Below are 22,956 nucleotides of genomic sequence, written 5' to 3'. Positions count from 1 at the left end.
ACTTCAGCAATAGGGTTTAGGGTTATTAAAAACTTATAGTGTAAGAGTTTTATTCTACTGCAAAAAGTGCTAGAATTTACGGTATAATGCATCATATTTTGCCACTAGTGTATTAGTATGCTAAATTAAATTCTGATGCAAGTCAACAAAAAAAGACATTCAACTACTAGTTTACTATTGGAAGTAGAATTGTATTTATCATTATGTGCTTTTACATTTATTTTCTTCATCACCAACAAATAAAACTATTTTAAGCAAACCATTACTGCTGGTTTATAAGAATTCAGTAGTTGTCTCAAAAACAGATAAGATCATAAAATTCAATTGGATAATGTATAAGAAATATTAATAACTCCTACATAGTTACACATATTGGTGATTTCTTGCATGGAAGAGTGTGCCAAACTTACTAACATTTCCCAGAAGGCAGACAGAATAAGTGTAAAAATGATAATTGAAAAGTTTATACCCCAAATTTCCTGGAATCATTCTAAATAAGATATTTTGTCATATAATTTACAAGTACTCAAAGTTCAAATTCTAAAAACATCCATAATTATATGTAATTATTTTGAAGTTCCTGCTCGAAATAAAGATAAATTAAAATATAGCATCATTGTCTAAAAGTTTGAACACTAATTACATTTGGTATTTGTCTTTATAAAATATGTTAAAAATTACATAATTGAACAACTTCTCTAAAAACTCCTGAACATTTTTAACTTTGCTTTAAAGATACTAGCAAGCTACCCATTCACTGTTGCATGCTTTATCCATTTTTAGAAGTGCCATAAAATTACCCAGTTAACAGAGTCATGCCAAGCAACCTAAAAATATTATTTCTGTCATAGTATTTTGTTCTTGGGCATGGCTCTCCAGGCCATGGTCACACGTATTCAGCTCAGAATAAACCTCTTTAAATTATTTAAAAAAAAAAAAAGCAAGCTTTGTTTATTATTGTAAGACATTGTAAGACATGATATCATGGTCCTATCACCAGGTATCTAACTATGGCAATGGAACCAAGAAATAATTTGAAGAAAAGTTAATCTCTTAAATGTTAAGAATGGGTTTCTCAGATTCCTAATATTTCTTAATATGTCTTTATTTTATGTAAACATTTCCTAATATCTATTAATTCATTATATAACTATTGTTCTTGAATTCTTTGAAAGTTGTCTTCCACAATGTATTCTATTTTTGTTTGGTTCTTGAGTAATATGAAATTAGTATATTTATAATCAAAAGCAAAGGTACTTTTTAAAAAAGTTTATTTATAGTTTTAACTAATTATACTTTTATAATTCTAAAATTCTAGTTTCTAATAGTCCATGCTAGTTGTAAAAATGTCTTTGATTATATATACTCCAGTCTTAGCTTTATCTTTTCATAGACTACCTGGCTACATAGGCACTCAAAAAAATGCTTGTTGAGTGAAAGAATACAATTATTCAGATTAATAACATTTCAAAGAACTGTAAAAATCAAGACAAAATCTCAGAAATCAGAAAGATATCAAAATGCTGATAATCTGGGTTGCTCTTCCTCATCCAAATATCTCCCAACTACAATATGCTGGAAATAGTTTTCACGTAAAATCACTGTTAATGTCATTTTCAATAAATGTAAAAATAAATGAATAAATTCAATAACTTATACTCCTGCCTAAATATGAACATAGAATACATTAAATCTAATCATCTTTTTCAGAGACTATCTGGTTATTTCTTAACAGAATTTACTAGTCTATACTACCTTAAGCCAGCAAGATGATGGAATCCTTCTTCTGTCAACAAGTCATATTTTAATATTCTTTCCTATTAGGTTACAATACATGAGATGTCACCTCAAATGTACAGTTGTATGACTTAAAAGATGTAATTTTATTTGTCTTTGGAGACATATTCACAAGTCATTGTAATTAAAATGTATTCTAGGAAATTAATATAAAAATGAGTCTCAAGTGTAGCTTAACAATATTTTGATTAAAATAAATACTTTTATATATTTCAAAAGATCAGGCCATGCTTGGTAGATTTCCTTGTAAATAAGCTTTACAATTAAAGCTTTTCTTATTTGTTTTTATAACTTTAATTATAACTTATTCGACCATTTCTTATTCATTTTAATAACTTTAATTCCTAACATATAATTAATGTTTATTAAAAATATAAAGCATGTTTTAGGGCAATGAGATTTAATTATTTTAATAATAATCTGAATATATTTATGGATAATAAATCTTGTTGACAGCAGGAATGTTGACCATCATAAACATGCATAAATAATTTTCAAGTATGTCACTGATAGTTTATTTTTTCCTTATTGAACTGTTCACCGGGCAAGTTAACGGAATGGTTCTAGACATCTAGAAAATTGCAAATTTGGAGAAGTAATTCTCAATGCACATTTATTTATTTAATAAATAAATATTGAAACCCTACTATGTGCAAAGCAGGAGGTGATTTTTAAAAGCCATAACCACATTTCCTTTCATTTAGAAGTTTATAGTAGGCAGAACAAAACACATAACCTAATAATTATAATAAAAGTATTGATTCAAAACAAAATAGAAGTTAAGGAAGGCAGAGGCTGCTTACGTTTGGTGATGAGGAAATAGTTCATGGAGATGGTGCCACTGGAGTTGGGCTAGGTGAGGGGCTTTCTTGCAGGAATGGCTATAAGGGCAGGCGATTCAAATGAAGGAAAATATGAGAAAGGGTGCAATAGTTTGACCATTTCCATGAAAAAAAGTAGTGCAGTTTGGACTCGGAGTGTAAGTAGGACATAACTCTAAGAGTTTCTTGAGAAGCAATAATGGCCTGGGCTTGAAGGTTTCTGTGACAATGCAAAGAAAAGTTAAGTAACAATGTGTAGTTAGTATTTACATTGCAAGACAGATTACAGTAATGACTGCTATCTACTAATCTGTTGATCTGCTTGTCCATATGTTTAAAAATAAACACATGGTAAACTAATAAATGCGTGTGTTGTAACTTTTTGATGACTTTAGTTTCATGTTATTATGACCCTTGATTTCCCAACAAAAATTTCATAACTGACAATTGACTATCAAGAGTCAAATTTCAAGTCTATTTATTTCTTAATAATCTACTTATATATTCCTGGATGGGGAAATAAAAGATATAAAATTATACTTAGGCTAATATATTTTCTAAATCTTTCTTTCATTTAACTTCGATTGTAACTGACTTCCAGAGACTACTGCTTTTTAGGAAAAAGCACAGGGAAAGATTATCTGAGAAAATGTGCCTACACATGGAAGTTGTCTCCAATCATTTGGGTTTTATACATGAACATAGTTATTTACCCACTACTACTTCATTGATAACATCAACATAAAGATCTAGGAAATAACACTATATTTTCATAAGCCATGTACCACATATACATACACAATGTTATGCTATACATTATTTCATTTGATTTCATAACTTGCTTTTCATTGCTTTCACCAAAGCAGATCATCTTTTTATTTGGCTATGTTATTTTTCTTGTGTAACTAATGTAGTATATTATCTTTGCCAACTAAGAATTGTTTGAATATGAATTAACCACCCATGAAGAACTTATTCAGAAAGCATGATATGCTAAAGGTTTACCTCGACCAACAGTAGTCACCACATAAGAGAACAGTAGCAAAAGCAATTGTTTTTATCTAAGTTTGGATGATCCAATTGGCCTTTATTTTCATTAGAAATGAAGAAGATATTGTCATCTTGAACAAGAACACAAATATTTTGAAAATAATCTATTGTAAGTTATGGATATAGCTATAACATTTGTTGTTAAACCTTATATTGCTAACTCTAAAATAAAGAAGATTTTTTTTCAAACACTAGGCACATAAACACTGGCTGAAGAAAGTCACTTGTTTAGACGATAGTTTACCTATTTTACGTACATATCTGAATTAATTTAGGTCTGAAACTTTCAAAAAATACCACCATAGTGTTGTTTTTTCCACCGAAAAAAAGAAATAAATTATTAGCATGTCTTCTGTCTTATGAATAATCTAGTTATATCAGGGCCTCATATTAATTCTCATATTTTTCAAAATAATTTTTCAGATGCATTATATTGACAACAATAATCAAAAATTCCATTTTAAACTTTTAGTTATACAATAAATATGTAATCAAGGCCATAAACTATTGAAGAATATTTTATCTTAAATACTGTGACCTATAAAAGATATCAGAACTAATGTTCATATAACTTGATTATTGATGATAAGTAGAAGTGACTATAGTGGAGGATATTGAAATTGAATTTGTATTATATATATTTTTTAAAGATGTAAATCACATTCTAGCTAATAATGTAAAATAAGTAGCTTAAATGCTATTTAAAAAAGTAAATATTTCAACTCGTGCTTAAACTTAAGAAATGATTAAACACTGAACATGACACTTTAAAATCATCCCAGCATTGTCCACCAACATACTCAGACCCTTACATTTCAGGATCATAGTCTCTGTATAAATAAATTATTTTCCCTTAGAAGAGAAATTTCAGGCTTTTGTAATGCTGCCACTGCATTGAACTGGCTATATAGTTACCTCACTGAGTAATTAAGTTGTAGGCACAGAATAATTTTTTTTTGGCATCCCTTGCCCTCCCTGTGCCAAAACTACCTTAGCGTGAACATCAGAGCCCCCAGGTGATTTGAGTAAACATATACTCTGACTTAAATGCTGAAAGTAGTAGACTTAAATACACACAAACACACAATTTAAATTATAAATTCAAGAGGAAAGAGGCAAAGTGTACTGATAATAAAAGTTACCACTCAATTCTTTTGCTTTTTCAGATCCAGAAACATTTTAATTGCATATGATATTTTAAAATATTGGGTAGTATGTAACGGTCTAGATATAAACTTTCTAAATGATAAATTTCCAAAATCATTAAATGATAAGTGATTAGATACTTTTTATTAGTCTGGTGAAACATAATTTAGGTAGCACATGTTGTATACATAAATGAATGGAATGAAAGGATGGTGGCAGTAATGCAAAACAGTGATGGATTTTGCAATATCAAACTCACTGACATTTTATGAAAATTTCTATTTCTTTCTTTGGATATTATCTAAACTGACAAAACTAAATGCACATTTAGATTCCTCAAATCTCTCAGGGGATGTTCTTTTGGGTGGAATATCTGGAAAGAATTTCTAGCAAGTCAATTTGCCAGGTGCCATAGTTTAATTTTTAGAAAGAATTTGCCAGGACAGACACAAAAATGTGCTAGTCTTTCTCCTTACATACAAGACAGGACTTGGTAGAATTAGTGCTTACAAAAATACACTGCTTAATTGCACAAAGGATGCTTTAATATTTTAGCATAACATTATTTAAGAATTGATGGGGAAAAGATAAGCAGCTAGTGAAATTATTTGTTTCCAAATTTTCACATTATTTGTTGTAGTAATATGTCTGCACTATCGTTAGAACACACATTTTACCCAATCATCTTTGTTGTGTATAAAAGACCTGGCCTTCATGGCGCAACAATTTTTTTGATGAAGAGAAAGCACCACAATTTTTGCCCCTTGGCTATTGCCTACCCTTACTTAAACTCCTCTGAGTCCAAACTAACAACTGTTAGTTGTTAGTTTGGACTAACAAGCATTGTGCTTTGGTTTTATTAAAATTATAGTAACAGTTCAATAAACACAGAACTCTCACAGAATGCTAAGCCCATGATTTTTTTTTAAATATATTACTCACAGAAGCTATTCTTTTGTTCAACTTATTTTTTTTTTCTCTCCTCCATTTGCCTCTGAGTTAGGACCCAAACATTTTGCCTTTCTTAGGGGCTCTACTATCAAAAGATTGAATAACAGAAAGCTGGAGTCCTTCTATTTCATAAATATAACTTAAAAGAGAAAACATTCTCTTATATGTGGCTAGAAAAGGGGTGAAGAATTATTTGGGGTAGGGCAGGAGAAAATGGGAATTATGAAGGCCACTATTTTTCATGAGCCTTTGAGGATACCAAAGGCAACCTCATTTTTGGATGAAAAAAAAAATAATCCATTAAGTGATGTCCTATCTTAGAAAAGTTAGATTACAGAATTGAGTAACTAGTAACAAGAAAAGTGCTGACAAACTTCTGGGGGTGATTATTACTATTTGGAAAAGAAGCAGATGCTACCCAGTCAGGATTCTCTTTCTGAAAAAACAACAGTTAACACTGTGGTTGTATTTTTCTTATGTATTGCTTCAAAACATTATCAGAAGAGTACAATATTTCTGTTAAGTTGATTTAAAACATGATGTGTCATTTCATTGACTGTTATTACTGTTTCTTGAAACCTTGTTCATGTTTATAGGTTTTCTGACTTGAGTTTAGAGATATTCCAAGCAGATCAGCCTAGCAAATTCAGAATTGTGAATATAATCAATAACTTCTAGGTATGCGTAGGAACATATTGCATGAGACAGTAATGTAATTTGTGAGAAATGTCTACACACAAGCTTTCATATACCTTTATTCTGTCTTTAGAATTTGGAATGATGGGAGATCATACAATTAAAAGTCAGCGACCTCGATCTGTTCATGAAAAAAGGGTCCCTCAGGAACAAGCTGATGCTGCTAAATTTATGGCACAAACTGGTAATACGTTAGTTACATTTTTCTATTTATTGTTGTTAATTTAATGAAACCACTGCATGTTTTCATAATCTTTTGCTGCACATTTGTCAGTTTTTGGAGCTGATATTTTTTTAAGCCATTTTTTGTCACCAGTTAAAGTCCATAAATAAAGTAGCTGTGAATTGAAAAGTGCACAAAAAGTGTGTAAGAATTATTATGCTTTCATTATGAGACATCTAGGATTGACATATTCTTATTTATTTATGTTAATTAACTACTTAAAATGTATCATTAAACTTTTAAGGAAAGATAACAAAGTTATTTCTTTAATAATTGATTGATACAGGGCTTTCAAGAATTAAATTTTTAAATAGGACTTTAGATAAAGTTTAATAATTGACTATTTTTGTACATACTACTTATAAATATTAATTTATTATTAAAATGTACAGAAAATAAATGCATTTTTAGAATTTAATATTATTTATTTGAAAAGAAAGTCTTGTTACATAAACTAAATAGCAAAAAGTTGACAGTGCTAAATAAGGTGTAATACACTGTAATTAAATGACTTTCTAGTTAATAAAATGTTTATTTCTAAATTAATTAAATTATTTTAAAAACCTCCCTCCAAATATATATATGTATACATATATATACATATGTATATATATATATTAATTAGAGATGGGGCTTTGCTCTGTTGGCCAGGCTGAAGTGCAGTAGTGCAATTGTAGCTCACTGCAGCCTCTGTCCTAGGTTCAAGCAATCCTCCCATCTCAGCCTTCCCAGTAGCTAGGACTGTAGGCATGTGCCCATTAGTTATAGAATTTGGACAAATAACTGCATTTCTATTTTTGCTCTTCATAATAAATTGGCTATAATTCCATCTGGGTACATTGCTTAATGGCACATCCTTCGATGAAAAAAGTGTTTAAACTGTTTTATGAAAATTTTCAGCTGCTGTCTTTATTTTGGAAAATTTAAAGATAACAGTTTTATCTATGTTTTTATGAAGTTGTATAGATACAATCTATTTACCATTAATAGAGAAGTTTCAAATCCATGATCAGCTTTCTAACATAACATTCAGAGTGATTTTAATAAAATTCCATCAAAGCCTAGATATTTCCCTTAGTTCACATGTTCTCAGGATAATATTCATTCAGAACATTATATCTGAACCTACAACACAGAATATAGGTATTGTTAATGAGCTACTCTTGATAATGAATGAGTAGTCTATTTTATTACATTAGTTGTAAGCAGTTCAAATTCTCAGAATAGGATGGATGTTTAGAATAAATTCTCTAAGAATATATTTTTAGTGGTTTTTAGATATATGTTACAGCCAAATCCAAAATGAAGAAAATTTGCTTCTCTGGATTGCTTTTTGTGCACCTTCTTATTTAAGAAGAGGTGATTTATATTTTTACTATTAGCTTGAACAAGTCCAAAAATGCATTACCAGGTTCGGGCAGATTTCCCAATTTCTAAATGTATTTTTATCCTTTATAGGAAGCAGAAAGTATCAACCACTAGGCAGAGATTAGAAGATGTTTGACATTTAATAGAGGCATACAAGCATAGGCTGACTTCTCAGCCTCCCGGGCACCATCTCTTGGTGAATTTCCGCAAGATTAGAGAAGGTGTCTTTCCTTTGTGCAAAAGAAGTGCCAGCCACTGGTTTACTGATGTTCCTAAAAATTGGAGTCAATGAGAAGTCAAATGGAGAACCATGGTTTTAAATTTCCAATAGTGTGATAAAATTAGTTTATGCATAAATATTATTCAATTTAGCCAGAAGTTTTTGTACAAATTCAGTTTTTTGATTTGCCTGTGACATATACCAAGAAAATTCAAAATCTTCAGGTAAAATCCTTTTTTGTAAATTCAAATCTCAAGGAACATTGCGTTTTTCTTAGTGAAGAATTACTAATTTCCGTTTTTGAATTTACTCATACTTTCCCAGATATTGTTTTATATCTAATTTATAATAACAAGTGATTTGGTAAAATAAATAAACATTTATTAAATAGATCCATGAAAAGCTTTAAAACCATTTCTTCATATTATTGACAATAACTCAGAAAAGGAAATGAACTTCAACAAAATTAAAGTTCTGAAAATATTGATTGGATGTTTGAACTGATGAATAATAAATATTTATTATCTTATTTTAAACAAAAGATAATGTAGGCAAATATAAGTGCATGCATAATTATATTACTAAAATACTGATATAAAATTATAAAACTATTATTTTAAATAATTTTTAAAATTCATAATTTGTCAGCAGGCAATTCTAAAGCAAAAGAGAGGTTCTTTTCCTTAAATAGTTTCCTAGATTATACTTTCTTTAGATGGTAAGGTAGTCTGAAAAATACAGGTAAGTGTCATACAATGAAATTGTACAAAAATTAAGTTTTGTTTATAAAATTTCTCTATTTGTCTTTCAAACCAAAAGAAATGAGTATTACATATAAACAATTATAAAAGTTTGCTAACAGTAATTTGAGAACAAAGAATGAAAAAGAGATGAATCAAATAATAAAAGACAATATATTTTTTATATTTATAATAGAGGAAAAATGCAAAAGCTGTCACACTTTATGATTTAAGAATTACTTCTCAAAATAAGTAACATGGCCTCTTCAATCAACATGATCAGTAAACACTGTAATTAGAAACAAACTTTCTATAGAATAATAAAGCGAGTGGACTTTTTAAAAAAGAGTAGCATTTGATAAAATGGTGTTACTTTATCAAAACAACTTGATTATTTTGGTCAATCCAATAATTGAGATATGCTAGTTTCAATATAAATGATGCTCTATTAGCCTAAGACAAATTCTGTATTTATATTTATTGTTAAGGGAAGTGAAATAAGGTGATATAGAATCTAAATTAAGTGCCAATAGGATGGCTTAAGACATCTTAATGATACTTATTGATGCTTTTTTAGCATCCTAGTCATCAAATGAATTTATAAACATGTTTAAAAAGTAGCCTTTTATTATAATGAGGAAAACACCTACATTAGAAATATGTAGCATGTTATCTAAAATAGAAAAATAAAATTAATATTGCATCTAATTTCATGATTTTAACATACTAGCAAAATTTTATATTAATATTTTGTTCATAATTTAAAAGGCACTCAATGTTATCTCTCTCAATCCTCACAAATAGATTTTGAGGTAAATATATTGCTCATTTTATTGAAGAAATTCAAAGAAATAAAGTGACTTTATCAAGGTCACAGAACTTTCCATTCAACACAGGTCTTCTGACTTTAATTGAAATGCTTTTCCAGTTTCCTTTTGTTTTTAGCCAGGCTAAAGAGACTTAGTAGTGCCTTAGTGTTAAGGTACCAGTTTAGTCTGTGCTCTCTCTAAAAGTATATATATTAATAGTATTCTTTGTGTTATACTTTTTTAATATCATTGAGCATTTTTTAATATCCTTCTTATAAAGTATATCAGCTATTTCTCACAATGGCCCAATGTGCTTGACTAAAATGGTCTTCACCCCTTTATGAATAAGGAAGTGTCAGCATGGAAATAAGAAACATTTGGCGGAAATGTCATTGGAAACTATAGCATTTGAGTTATAGCAAGATTATTTTGGTATGTAGGCCACTATTTTAGAGACAAAATTTGATTCAAAATTTGAAAGCTAATATGTCTCATTTGTTTATTTTTGATCAACAAAATGAACCATCAGTTTGAGGAAGAGTAAAGGAGGCTAGTTCTGACCATTCAGTATCGAATTTCCATGATCCAGGCACCACTGTTTAGCCTGCTCAGCATTTCTGCAGTATCATGTATTTAGAAACAACCCAAATGTTTAAATATTTGAACAAATGTACTTTAAAAGTAGGCTTTGCTCCTGCTTCATTGTTCATTTTAACTAAATTATTTTTTTTTCTGTCATTATAGCAATGCAAGGGGAAGAAAAGGACTGCTTTTGTGGCAAAAATAGAACTAATTTTATTCATAACCTTTATCATTTCACTTATAGAATTTACATTGTTCATAATTTTCTGGCTTTTAATTAATAACATACAACCATAATATTTATACTTCACTTAATCTCATTTCAAACAGGTTAGAATATCATTTAAAATTTGCATTATATTCTCCCTAACTTTAAACTTAAATTTTTTATTGCTGAATACACATCTGCATATATACATATATGTATGGATATTTTTTAACCATTGTCATATTGTTGGATTTATAGAATAGTGATTTTCAATCTTGATAGACTATCTTTAATGTAAAAGAACAAATTATGAGGCTTTGCTTTAAATACTCAATATTTAAATATATTCAAATAGTCATCCAAGGACATTTTTATGAAATTAGCTGTATGCAAATTTGTGAAGGCAAAAAATTCTGAAATAATTAAGGGCAATCCATATAGTACTTTTAAGACAAACACTTATCAGAGCACTGAAAAGCAGTCCTATTTAATAATCTGTCATCCTAGATACCATTCTGTGCCCTTACTATACATATTCAGTTATAAATACATTCTCATGTATGTGTTTGGGTACATAGTGCAAACCAATATATAAGCAAATGCTTCATAAATGTGCTACTCAAAGTATGGTCGGTGGACCAATGCTTGTTTGTGAACTGGTTATTATGGTCCCTCAATGAGATAAGCAATTTACACCAGAATGTAAAGTCAACTACTTCATCAAGCACATGTCTTATTTCAGCTGATTTTTTTTTAAAACAAATTTCTCACTGAGGAAAAACATATGTGTTTAGTTACACGCAAGTCCTAACTCCTCTGTCCTTGAGCACAAGTTTGTGGACCAGCTACCCTGAATAGCACTGCAAATAATTTCTAAGTCATTTACTAACTCCCTCCAAAAGATGGACAAATAGATGATCATATTCTGTCTTTTGAATTCTATTTCAAATGCAAATTCTAAGCAGGATCTATAAAATATAGTTAAATTGCTCTTTGATCTATCTAGTCATACAAAGTTTCAGAAACACTTACCTGTAAATTTTTTCAGCAACGAAATGGGCTAACTTAAATAGTTACTGCTAGCAGGTAAAGGACCCAATTTGAAGTTGGAGAAAAACATCTGCAAATTTTCAAATCAGTTTTTAAAATTTATCCTGAACATGATGCCAGGCTAGAATTAGAAGCCTACTGCAACAAGCTTAGAAATGTTTGACTTTACGTGTCCTTGGGACATTACTTTAAGTAATAATAGGAATTAGACATAGTTTCAATGTGATACTAACTCCAAGAAAATTAATGAATTCAGGTATTCATTGACTTTTTAGAGCCCTATTTTTGAGTAAATTTTAGTGCCCTATTAAATTAATAGAAGTTATAGAGAATTTTCCTTAATTTCAAATAAAAATCACTATTCTAAATCATAGATGAAATTGTGAGCAGAAGGAGTTTAATAAATTACCACAAAATATATAGCTGTCAGAGACTGAAACAGTAGGACTTTTACTAGGAATAAATTATAAATAAGTGTCAGTGCTCAACACAATAAAAAATAATGTGCCCAGACCCCTAGACTCCATCTCATCTAGCATTAGAAAGGGTGTTATGCAATAAAGGACTAGAAAATAACACATCAGTATATTTCTGCTCACCAAAGACATACAGTAAGCTTAGAAATACATTTTGCTTCCTTTCCCATCAAAGTACAGTCTTAGATTGGCTTGAAGAGAATCACTTCAACAGTTATTCATACTGAAAAATGCTGACTAGTTCCTTCATGGTGTCCTTTGCACAGTGTAATTTGTAAAGAGTATTTTGCTAACAAGGTTATAGCAAACTTGGTCTTTGCATCAGCATTTTATGCCTCCTTCTTTAAATTTCTTTTTCTCTGAAATGTTTTCATGTGCCTTTTGATGTACTATCATATTTTTACATTTAAATCTTTCTTGCATGTCATAATGTCAGTTTAGTATAATGTTTACCAGATGAATATGTAAGACAGTATTTCATGTTTATTTGTTGTCTTGCACACAGGTGAATCTGGTGTGGAAGAGTGGTCCCAGTGGAGCACATGCTCAGTTACTTGTGGTCAAGGGTCGCAGGTGCGAACCAGAACTTGTGTATCACCTTACGGGACACACTGCAGCGGCCCATTAAGAGAATCAAGGGTTTGCAATAACACTGCCCTCTGTCCAGGTAGTGTTAGCAGCAACTACAACTGTGGATGTTATTGAATTGTGTCATGCTACGCATTTGGAACGATTTGTTATTTTCATATGAACTGGGTATAGGCATTTTAATTAGAGTGGATAAGTATAATTCATATTCAGCTATGATATTTTATTATGTATGTCATTATTTCTGCTTTCAGAGCAGTCAAGCAATTATGTAAGTTAATCTCCTCCCCACAGCAAATATCAACTTCAAATTTTTGTATCCGCTTCTAATAGTATTTAAGGTTTTAATGTCTTTCTGTATTTTAGATAGTGAAACTGTCCAATTAAATGTTTGAGGGAAAATGTAGTTTGCTACCATACTAGAAATATGATGTGTATTCATTGTTTAAGACAGTGATTGACACCATCTTTCAGAAAGTCAACAGTTTTCCTATCACTTATCTGATCTTATCAGGGAAAATAGCGTCCCTGACCAAATAACTTTCTGTGATTTTATTTCATTCAAGTAACTTCCCTCATCCACTGCTTTGTAAACTTAAAGTCATTCATGAGAAAAGAGAGAGGGAAAGAGATATATCTTTCATGTTAAATGGAGCACAACACAGTAGCATGCCCATTTAGAGTCAGATTTTTCCAAGTTACTTCAAAATGTTGTTGTTCAATTGATGCACACATGCATATTACAGACATTTTTTCTGCTCACACCACTGACTTTCATGTAAAAATAAGTATGAATAGGAACCTGGTCTTTCTTTCAAGAAGTCCAAAGCACAGGATGTTGTGAATCTCCAGATTTACATTTTGTCTAACCATTTGGTGGATGGATGACTGCAAACTTATTGACTATTGCAGTAGACACTGAACTGGCATTCACAGCCTTTCCTGAGGCCTCCAAATAAGTATGGGTATAAAGAAGGGGACAGGCCCTGCAGCAGCCTTCCATCTGCTAACTGGGCTTGGAAGTTTCCGGTGAGTTCCATTTTGAGAGATGGCTAATTCTGCAGTTTCTAAAAGCAAGAGTAGAGAGTGGGTAGCATGGTGAAAGGGCAGGAATAATCTCGATTTTCCAGCAAAATAGGCAAGGTTGATCCATTAAAAGACAGTCTGGAGGAGTTGTTTTTAGTGGGTACAGAGTTTCAAATTTGCAAGATGAAAAAGTTTTGAGGACCTGTTTCACAACAATATGGATATACTTAACACTACTGAGTTGTACACTAAAAATGGTTTAGATGGTAAATTTTACATTATATGGTTTTATCATAATAAAAAAGGACAGTCCTAGAAATAAAAGGAAGCGGTGGGCAGAAGGTGGAGGAGGAATGATGCAATGAGGTTGGAAATCCCTTTATAACAGAATTGGGAGGTAGCAAAGTGGTAGATGAAGGTAGAATTAAAAGCAAAGCAGGGCAGAAAGCTGAAGGCTATGAGAAAGGGAAGACAGAATAAACAGGAGAAAAGCAATAACCACCACTGAAAAAATGAAAAAGTCAATGATGGCAAGTGGGAATCAGATAAGATGAGAAAGAAGTTGAAGTGAAAAATAAAAAGGTTCATAGAAAAAAAAAATGCTTAAGGAGGTCGTGGAGGGGAAAGACAATGAAAAAAGATGATAAAAACAAAGGTCGTAGAGCAAACAGAGTCTAGGCACAGTAGGCAGTAGAAGGAACACAAGAAGTAAAGAGCTTAGGATTTTATTTCATTATTTATATTTTTTTAATTGACAGATAAAATTGTATGTTTTTATCTTGTACAACATGATGTTTTGAGGTATATATACACTGTTGAATGGCTAAATCTAGCTGATTTAACAAATGCATTACCTCATATAGTTCAAATTTTGTGGTGAGAGGCCTTAACATCCACTCTGTTTTTATACGGTCACCATACTGTACCATAGATCTCTTACAATTGATATCTCCTAACTGTAATTATCTGCCATTTGACCAACATGTTTTAGAAATGAAATCTTCAGACCACAAGGGCAAAAGCTTTTAGGTTTTCATTTAGGTGTGAGTGGAGTGGGTTTTCAGGGAAGGATGCTTAAAACTGGTTCCTACTTACAGTTTTTACAAAAGGGGTTGTGGCATCAAGTTCCCTGTCCTTGGCAGTGAGAAAAGTGTGAATAGAAAGTAAGCTGCTCTTGATATATATACATTTATCTTATCAGCACCTATTTGAATAGTCAAGATCCTTTCAACATACAAGGATAGAGTCTGTCCTCTTCCTGTGATATTGCTAATGGCAACTAGATCTCCAAATGTGAGTCTGAGTGGATCCTAAAGTTCTCCACAATTTTCCATTCAGAGCTTACTTCTCAGTCACTATATATATGTACATTCATAAGGTTGGCATATACAAGTCTTCATCCTTTTGCCAGAGATCACTGATTAAACCCCGCCCTGGGCATGGAGAGCATTTGTAGTGATACCAGAGTGCTTCTCCCACACAGAACTGCCAAGCTTTCTCTTTCACTCTGATGTCTAGAATAATATTCTATGATTGTAAAGTTTTCCTTGATTTTTCTTAAATGTATTACCCTTATACTTACATAAGTGCATACCAATTACTAATTCCTTTTTACTTTCATATACAGTTTTTGTCTTTCTAAATTGGTTAAATAGGGGTATCAATAAGAAAAGTGTGTGTTTTAATCATTGTTATATTTTATATTTCAGTGTTGAATTAAAGATAATAAAAAGAATTTTGTGCTTTTTTTAAATTTTCCAATCATGAAGAATAATTTGGAAACTTTATTATTTTAAAAATATAAAATAAGTATCCTACTGTAGGAAGTTGAGATTTCTTTTATATGGTTATTATATTTTTATGAAATGTTTTGTGTTCAATATTTTATTTAGTTATTTGCCATGCTGGTAATATGTACTTTTTAAAAAATCTATTAATAATATATTTTGAAAACAGGAACAAAAAGTGAGTTTAAAAGTTTTAAATAGTATTTAAACAGTGTAAATGTCTTTCTAAAACAATACATTCTGAAGAATAAAATTAGCTCAGAAATCAGTAACTGATTTGTCACACTATAAGCATTCAAATATATTTGGCATTTAATTAATGAAAATGACACAAAAAATGATAAATTAAATGTTAAAGTCACTTTCAACAAAATATGTGGAATGATAGAATCAGAGCTTATATTTATTTGCATTATAAAAGTCAAATCAGTAGTGTTATAAATTAGTTATCACTCATTATTTAAATTTCAAAAGAAGGGCTTTCTTAATTAAATTGCATAATAATGTGTTCCTTCTAATATGGATGCTAGGATATATGGCCCTTAGTAAAAATTTTGCTTTGATATTTTACTTTCTTCAAAAGCTGTTAGTACGCAGAGTAGAAAATAATGGACATAAGGAGTAAATGGAAAGTAAATTGAGAAAAGTAGAGAATTATACTACATTCAGTAATATATTTGCAGTCCAGGTTAAATTACAGTTTCATAGTCTACCAGGGTTTCTCAACTTCTGTAGTATTGAAATTTTGACCCCAATAGATCTTTGTGGGGGGGGGGGCTGTCCTGTCCATTTTTGAATGTTTAGCAGCATCCTTGGTGTTTACCCACTAGATAACAGTAGCTCCCATCTTTCCTCAAATTGTGACAACCAAAAATATTTCCAGACATTGCCAAATGTCTCCCGGGGGTCAAAATTGTCACTGGTTGAGAACTGTTATAATCTATATGTATTCTAATCTTGTAGATGTTTATGTAGGATAATTGTTTTGTATTTTTTTTTTTTAGTGAATGTCACAGTTGTCATATTTATTTATTTTTAAGAAAAAAACCTTTCACTTAAAAGAGTTATTTTATATATATATATCCCAATCTAAATCACAAGAGAATTTATATATGTTTATTTAAAAATCTTATGATAATATATTTTGTGTATTGTATATCATTCATTTCATTTCTGGTCAGTATGAAAAAAGAGATATGATAACATAGCTAGGAAGAAAACTATTAAAATGAATGAATTTGATTTAGATGTACTGGTTTTATTGGGATCACTTTTAAATGGACTAGATCACTTATAGATTTTCATATTTTACTGCAAAATAAAAAATAACAATTTACCATTAAAATAAAAATGTCTTATTTTTAACATTAATCTTATGAATAGCATCTATAAACATTATAAGGTATGTGCTATAATTTTCTACTAATTCAATAGTATCTAAAATAACATTGGTAATGATTTGTATTCTTTTCAAATGAAAAAAAAAAGTATTTTAGCTTTTTTAAAATGATCTGGATAAGTCATGAAATTTTACCATCTAACCATGAAAACTGTTAAAAAGAATTAAGTAACATTAATTTTCTGATGATTCCAGTTTCATAATTTAACTTAGCTGTCAAGGTTAATCAACATATTTTGTGATTCATGGAGAAAAATCTGCCAATTTCACAGCTTCTTTATATTCTGTAATTGTGCAAAGCATATAGAGTGGTATAATTTGATAGAAGAGAAAATGAATAGAAACAGCAATATGAATATCATATAGCATCACTAACACTTTATATAGAAAGTATTGAGAGAAAAGGTTATTTTTAAATGGAGTAATCTTGGTAATCGGAAATAAATGCAAAAATTATAAAAATGTGCATTTATATAACAAAATATACTCATGTAAATTTCTTTTAAAAATCCCACTATAATTGGTCATATATACATATAGTTATGTGCATAAATGTTATTATGTATATAGTTTTCTTATTGCTAAATATAGACTTTTATTCTCATCTCACTGGATACAAATTAGTTTTGATTTTCCCAAACTTCTCACAGGGAAAATGAAAACATCTTACTTTCTTTCACTTTCTTGTTATTTTTCTATATATTATTTTAAAAATATATTTCCCAACAAGTTTCACAGAATTTTAAAGAGCTTTTCATTGAATATTACTCAAATTTGACTAAATTTTTCACTATTCGGACATAGTTTCACAATCAGTTGAGGTAACTCTATAACACAAATGAAAGAGAATGGATTACCTCACAATTAAGGTATCATATATATGTTTTTAAATTAACAACCTGATCAGCATATACATCAAGAAGATTCTAGATGTACTGTATTTTCTCGTATAATTCCTCTGCTACCTTATATCGACTTCTGCTCACCTCCTACCAATCTTGAAGAGAAAATGAACATCTTTTTTGTTATGTTCTACTATAAATTTCTTATACCCCTACTCATCTCAGTGGATGTCATATCAAACATCTGAACCTTCAACTTCTAAGAGCATAGTAAGAGCATGATATTTGTAAAATATATCACTAATTATCACATAGGGTACGAAGAATCACAATTTATGTTATTATTTCTGATCATGTTTGAATTCATTGTAGTGGTGTATTTGAAGAATTGACATATTTATAGTTATGTTAGCCATAATCTTAATTGTATCTTTGTTTCTGTTAGAAATTTATATAAATTAGGAGGATTTCCTTTTTTATCAAGTTGTTAGAGGAGGAAAAGCATCTTCTGGTTTTATGGCCATAAGAAAGAGATTTTCATATTTCCCACTCATTTTGAAATGAGGAAAAGAGGAGGATCTTATGCGAGTGGATACAGTATTTGAAATTTTTTCCTTATACAAAATACGGTGACTCTAAACCCTAATTTTTAAATGGCAAAGACACGTTGCTTTCTAAAATGTGAGGTTAAAAAGTTGTTTAAAATATGCATCAATTTTCAGACTTTTTTTTCAGTTTCTGATACCATAAAAGTCTTTAATCCTGAACCTTTAAAAGTGTTAGAAAAATTAAGTTGGCTCTTAGCTTTTTAAATATAAATTTAACTCCAGACGATCATCTCTGTTATGAGAAATTTAGTTCCTACACTACTAGTTCGTATTACTTTGACTTAAAACTAATGCATGACTATTTTACCATGAGGAAGAGAGGTGCATTTTCATTAAACATAACAAAAAGTTTAAAGTTTATGACATGAATAACTGTTCAAATGCAGAAAAAAAGCACATAAAGTTTTCCATCATTTCAATTAATTTTTTAACTTTTACATTTTATAGTAAATAAGAATATTATCTCAACTGAGCTTTTGGAATATCTTCATACTTGTCTATTTGATGAGTTTGTTTCTTAATTATAAAGAAAAGTCTTTGACCTTTTACCTCTTTGCTTTTGTTGTTGAAGCTTCTTTGCTTTATTACAGTACATGGAGTTTGGGAGGAATGGTCACCATGGAGTTTATGTTCATTTACATGTGGTCGAGGCCAAAGAACAAGAACAAGGTCGTGCACACCTCCTCAGTATGGAGGAAGGCCGTGTGAAGGACCTGAAACACATCATAAGCCTTGTAATATTGCTCTCTGCCCAGGTGAGCGTATTCCGCATTTGGTGAACTTTGCATTTATGTACATACATATTTATGTATGGTCCCTAGTGTGCATGGGAAATATTGAGTACAATTTCATTCAGTCACATTGGAAAATATATCCTTTGGTTATTGTTTTTTGTCTAAAGCTGGATACTTTCCTTGATTCTGTCATATGTTTTAATATTTTGTTGGGTGAATATCAATCAATGCTCACCTTTATTGGATTTCTATAAATGTGTATATTAATGTTTTCCACTAAGATTTTATCTGCACTTGGTTTTCCCTGCTGGGAAACTTACAAGGAGTCCTAAAGACTGAAGATTGATTATTGCCTTCATACAGAAAGTAGAGAGACTTGATTTAGAGGCAGTCCTCCCAATGTTATTCTCTCACACTCATTCAATTAAGGGGTAGTAATGTACCATGGACCATGTATAAAAATGACAGATATTTACTAGGCAATCAGACTTTCTAGATCTATTGCTAGATGCATAAAATGGTTAGATCATAAACAATATGTAATAAACAATATATAATATATAATACTTCATACTATTATGAAGACTATATAGTTTGTTCTTGAAGTTTATGTTACCTTAATTTTTTCCTTCACTTAAAATGTTTCAATTCTATCTATCCTTAATAATTAATTTCACCCATTATACCAGAGAAAAGTCTTCATAATACTGTTATTTAGTTTATTTAAATATTCAAATATAAAACAAATACTTCCAAAATAAATAAGAAAATCTGTTAATGAGATCAGTAATATTCTGTCTTATTTCTCTCTTTCTATAAACACACAGGCAGGTAGACACACACATGCATATGTATGCCATGTCTTTTCTCCAAATATTTGGAAAAGTGTATACAAATTTTTAATTTATGTTTTTAAGTGGTGAGTGGTGACACAGAGAATCAAATATAGTTCACTCTTATTTGTCTGCGGAGTGCTAAGAAGTAGATAATATGGGGAAATAAAAAATAATAGCTAACTATCTGGTATCTCTTTTAATACATTCATTTTACTACTCCTTTTATCTAAGTTGGGCCCCATAAATACAAAGATAAAATGGCACTGATCAGTTAAAATGTTGTGAACCAAGTTTCTCATAGTCTATACTTTCTACAAACTTTTCTAGGAGTAAAATACTTGGATGTCAGTAGCTAGGGAGGCGATATTGTTAGAATCCAGAAATGAAAACTCATTTTCCTAAGTTGATATAGTTGGGGGACTTTATCACTCAATTAGCAAATATATGCAGTTCCAAGCTAGTTGGTTTTTAATGTTATTATACTATCGTTAGAATCTCTTTTAGACCAATAAAATCAGATGGCTTTCTTTCGTGTAGATCTTTTTTCTTTGCACATTATGTTTACATTATTTGTAAATCCGGCCTAGCTCATATTCCCTCATAAGTGAGCACTGTGGGACCATCCTTGAGTTCTTAATCTTAACATGTATCATTTATGACTCCTATTATTTTCATTCTTGAATTTAGTTGCATCATAAAAGATCTAAAATTCTTCCCACATTTTATACCAATTTATGTACTATTTGAAAGTGAACTCTAATAACTATGATTTTTAACAGTTCTTGTACACTTCCCAAAATTTGGGCTTTGTAGTTCTCAAATATGTGAGATTTATTTGGTGCAAACATTTGGAATTCTCCTTAGAACTCATCATTTTATAGCTAAAGTCAGCCATGTTTATTCAATATAAAAACATCATCACGTATCAACTAGATGTACGACACTACTGAGAAGAATATATAGTCCCTGATATCAAAAAATTTACAATCTATTCAGAAGACTCAGACATAAACATGTGAAAAGTTAGCAGTTCTGAAAAATGCATATAAATACTCTAACTTCAACTAAAGGTGGTGATTGGAGGACTCAGTGGTTTCAGCAGACATTTCTTCTACCCATCCTACCTGAGATTCCTAAGACATCATTTGAAGGGATAAAGATATGATAGGTAGCTCATCAGTAGTGAAGAATGTGGGTCAACACCTACAGCAGTTCTCCTTGGTTACACTATGATGATGTGGGTTGTGAACCACTATAATGAAATAGACACTATTTAGGGTTGAAATGTATTGTTCACATCAAATAATGAAGTATTTTTTATTTATGCAGAGTTTGATATATACCTATAAATAGATATTATCTTATCAGATACTTTGCTTAGTCAATGTCCAACTTTTTTCCACTTCTTTTGAGGGATCCATATAAGGAGAGAAGAAAATTGGAAAAGGCAGATACAGTATTTCCTAGTTTTACTTATTACTTACTAATTTGTACACCGTGTCTGAGAATAAGGGCTGATGATGAAGGGAGATGGGCAGGAGACAAAGAGCAACAAAAGTACTATTATTCCTTCACAGGCTCATAAACATCATGTGATCTCATTTTCCTCCTTTTGTCATCTACACTAATAAGTAAAACATTATGGAAAGGTGTGTGCATGTGTATGTGTGTGTGTGTTCAGTGGTCTTTGTAGCCTGTTGTTCTTATCTCACCAAATTTAAAGCTTCTCGTGGTCCAAGACATGTTTTCTGTTTTCTCTGGATTTTCACTGTAGTCACTAATTGAGCATTGAGTTCATAATGGTATTAATAATTGAAATATTTGAGGACAAGGAACTTCTCTTTGATTTTCTACTTATCTCTGCATGCAACTTTGTACCTGGTAGTATCCAGTAAGTTACTATTGAATAGATTTTTTTGACATGCACATATACAAATTTCTAAAATTCATACCAAGTTTAAAGGACATTTTCTGTGTCTATTTAGTAATAAAGACATTGATGTAATGTAGTGGAGGGCCTACATCTTGGACTTTTGCAAGAGAACATATATATTTAAATTTAGACTTTTACCTTTCAGCATAACTGTGTCACACCTCTAATCCTTGGTTCCTTCATCTATAAATGGAGACAATAGTAATACCTACTTAGATGTACTGTTAAGAGGACTAGGTGAGATGCTGTGATGTAGAGAACCTGGTAAAGAGCAAAGGCTGTGGAAGTCTTAGTATTATTAAGTTAACGCCTTCCAGCCAAAACCTACCAGGATCACACCTGTAGTTGACAAAGCTGAGTTTGTTACTTTTTGCAGTGAGGGAAAACCAACACAGGGAACTGGGGGCATCTCAGTAAGAGGGTATTAGAAAAAAAAACTTAATAAGGGATTTGGGCTTGTGTTGGTTGATTTGGGGGAGGGTTTAAAGAAGAGAGGCTTTGTACTGGATTGGATGCTGCTAGGAAGGGGTAAAAATTCTATGTCTGAATATCTTAAGTTATCTAGGTGAAAGGAAGATTAGCTATAATTGGTAAAGAAATCAGTCACTCGTATTAGCTGAGAAAGGAGAATGTTTGGTACCTTGTGAGTTGCACTGCGAGTTTGTTTTTTTGTCTCTGAAGTGACCTTGTCTTTGTCTCCAAAGTGACTTTGTCTGTGTTTAATGTTCACTGAGATGGTTTAGGTCCAACAAGAGATAACACAGCCTCACTGTGAGCATCGGGCAAGCTGCTAACACTGAGGTCTAGCTGTGTGAGTCAGACCAGTTCTGAGTGTTCCTTTGTGGCGGCTTCTCCGCTAGAGTGATATGATCACTTTAGAAACCTCAGTCCTCAATGGTTTTAATTTTTAGTAATATCTAACTGAAGAAAAGTGTCAAACATAATAAAATGTTCACATTTTCTAGTAGGGCTCCTATTAAAAATTTCTAGATATATATCCCCGAAATAAAATTATATGTCCTTTTCTAAAATTAAACACTTCAGGGAAAAGAAGAGCTTACATTCT

The 22,956-nt window shown here is 30.8% G+C and overlaps 1 protein-coding gene and 1 long non-coding RNA gene across 3 annotated transcripts in view; one reads left to right on the top strand and one right to left on the bottom strand.

The window, feature by feature from the left end:
• Nucleotides 1–22,956, top strand: part of ADGRB3 (adhesion G protein-coupled receptor B3) — a 682,014-nt gene that overhangs the window by 248,542 nt on the left and 410,516 nt on the right. Inside the window, exons 2-4 of one of the 2 annotated variants that reach the window (XM_012752558.3) lie at nucleotides 6,535–6,645; nucleotides 12,643–12,804; nucleotides 18,978–19,142. In XM_012752558.3, coding sequence (XP_012608012.2) covers nucleotides 6,535–6,645; nucleotides 12,643–12,804; nucleotides 18,978–19,142 — 438 coding nt within the window. Of the gene's footprint in view, nucleotides 1–6,534; nucleotides 6,646–12,642; nucleotides 12,805–18,977; nucleotides 19,143–22,956 lie in introns of those variants that run through there. The other variant, XM_012752559.2, reaches the window with a different exon arrangement.
• The window catches only part of LOC142870964 (uncharacterized), a 152,729-nt gene that overhangs the window by 104,478 nt on the left and 25,295 nt on the right, over nucleotides 1–22,956 (bottom strand). The gene's annotated exons all lie outside the window — the stretch shown is intronic.

This window comes from Microcebus murinus, chromosome 5 (genome assembly GCF_040939455.1).
Source record: "Microcebus murinus isolate Inina chromosome 5, M.murinus_Inina_mat1.0, whole genome shotgun sequence".
Lineage (NCBI taxonomy): Eukaryota > Metazoa > Chordata > Mammalia > Primates > Cheirogaleidae > Microcebus > Microcebus murinus.
This window is presented reverse-complemented; position numbering and strand designations above follow the sequence as displayed.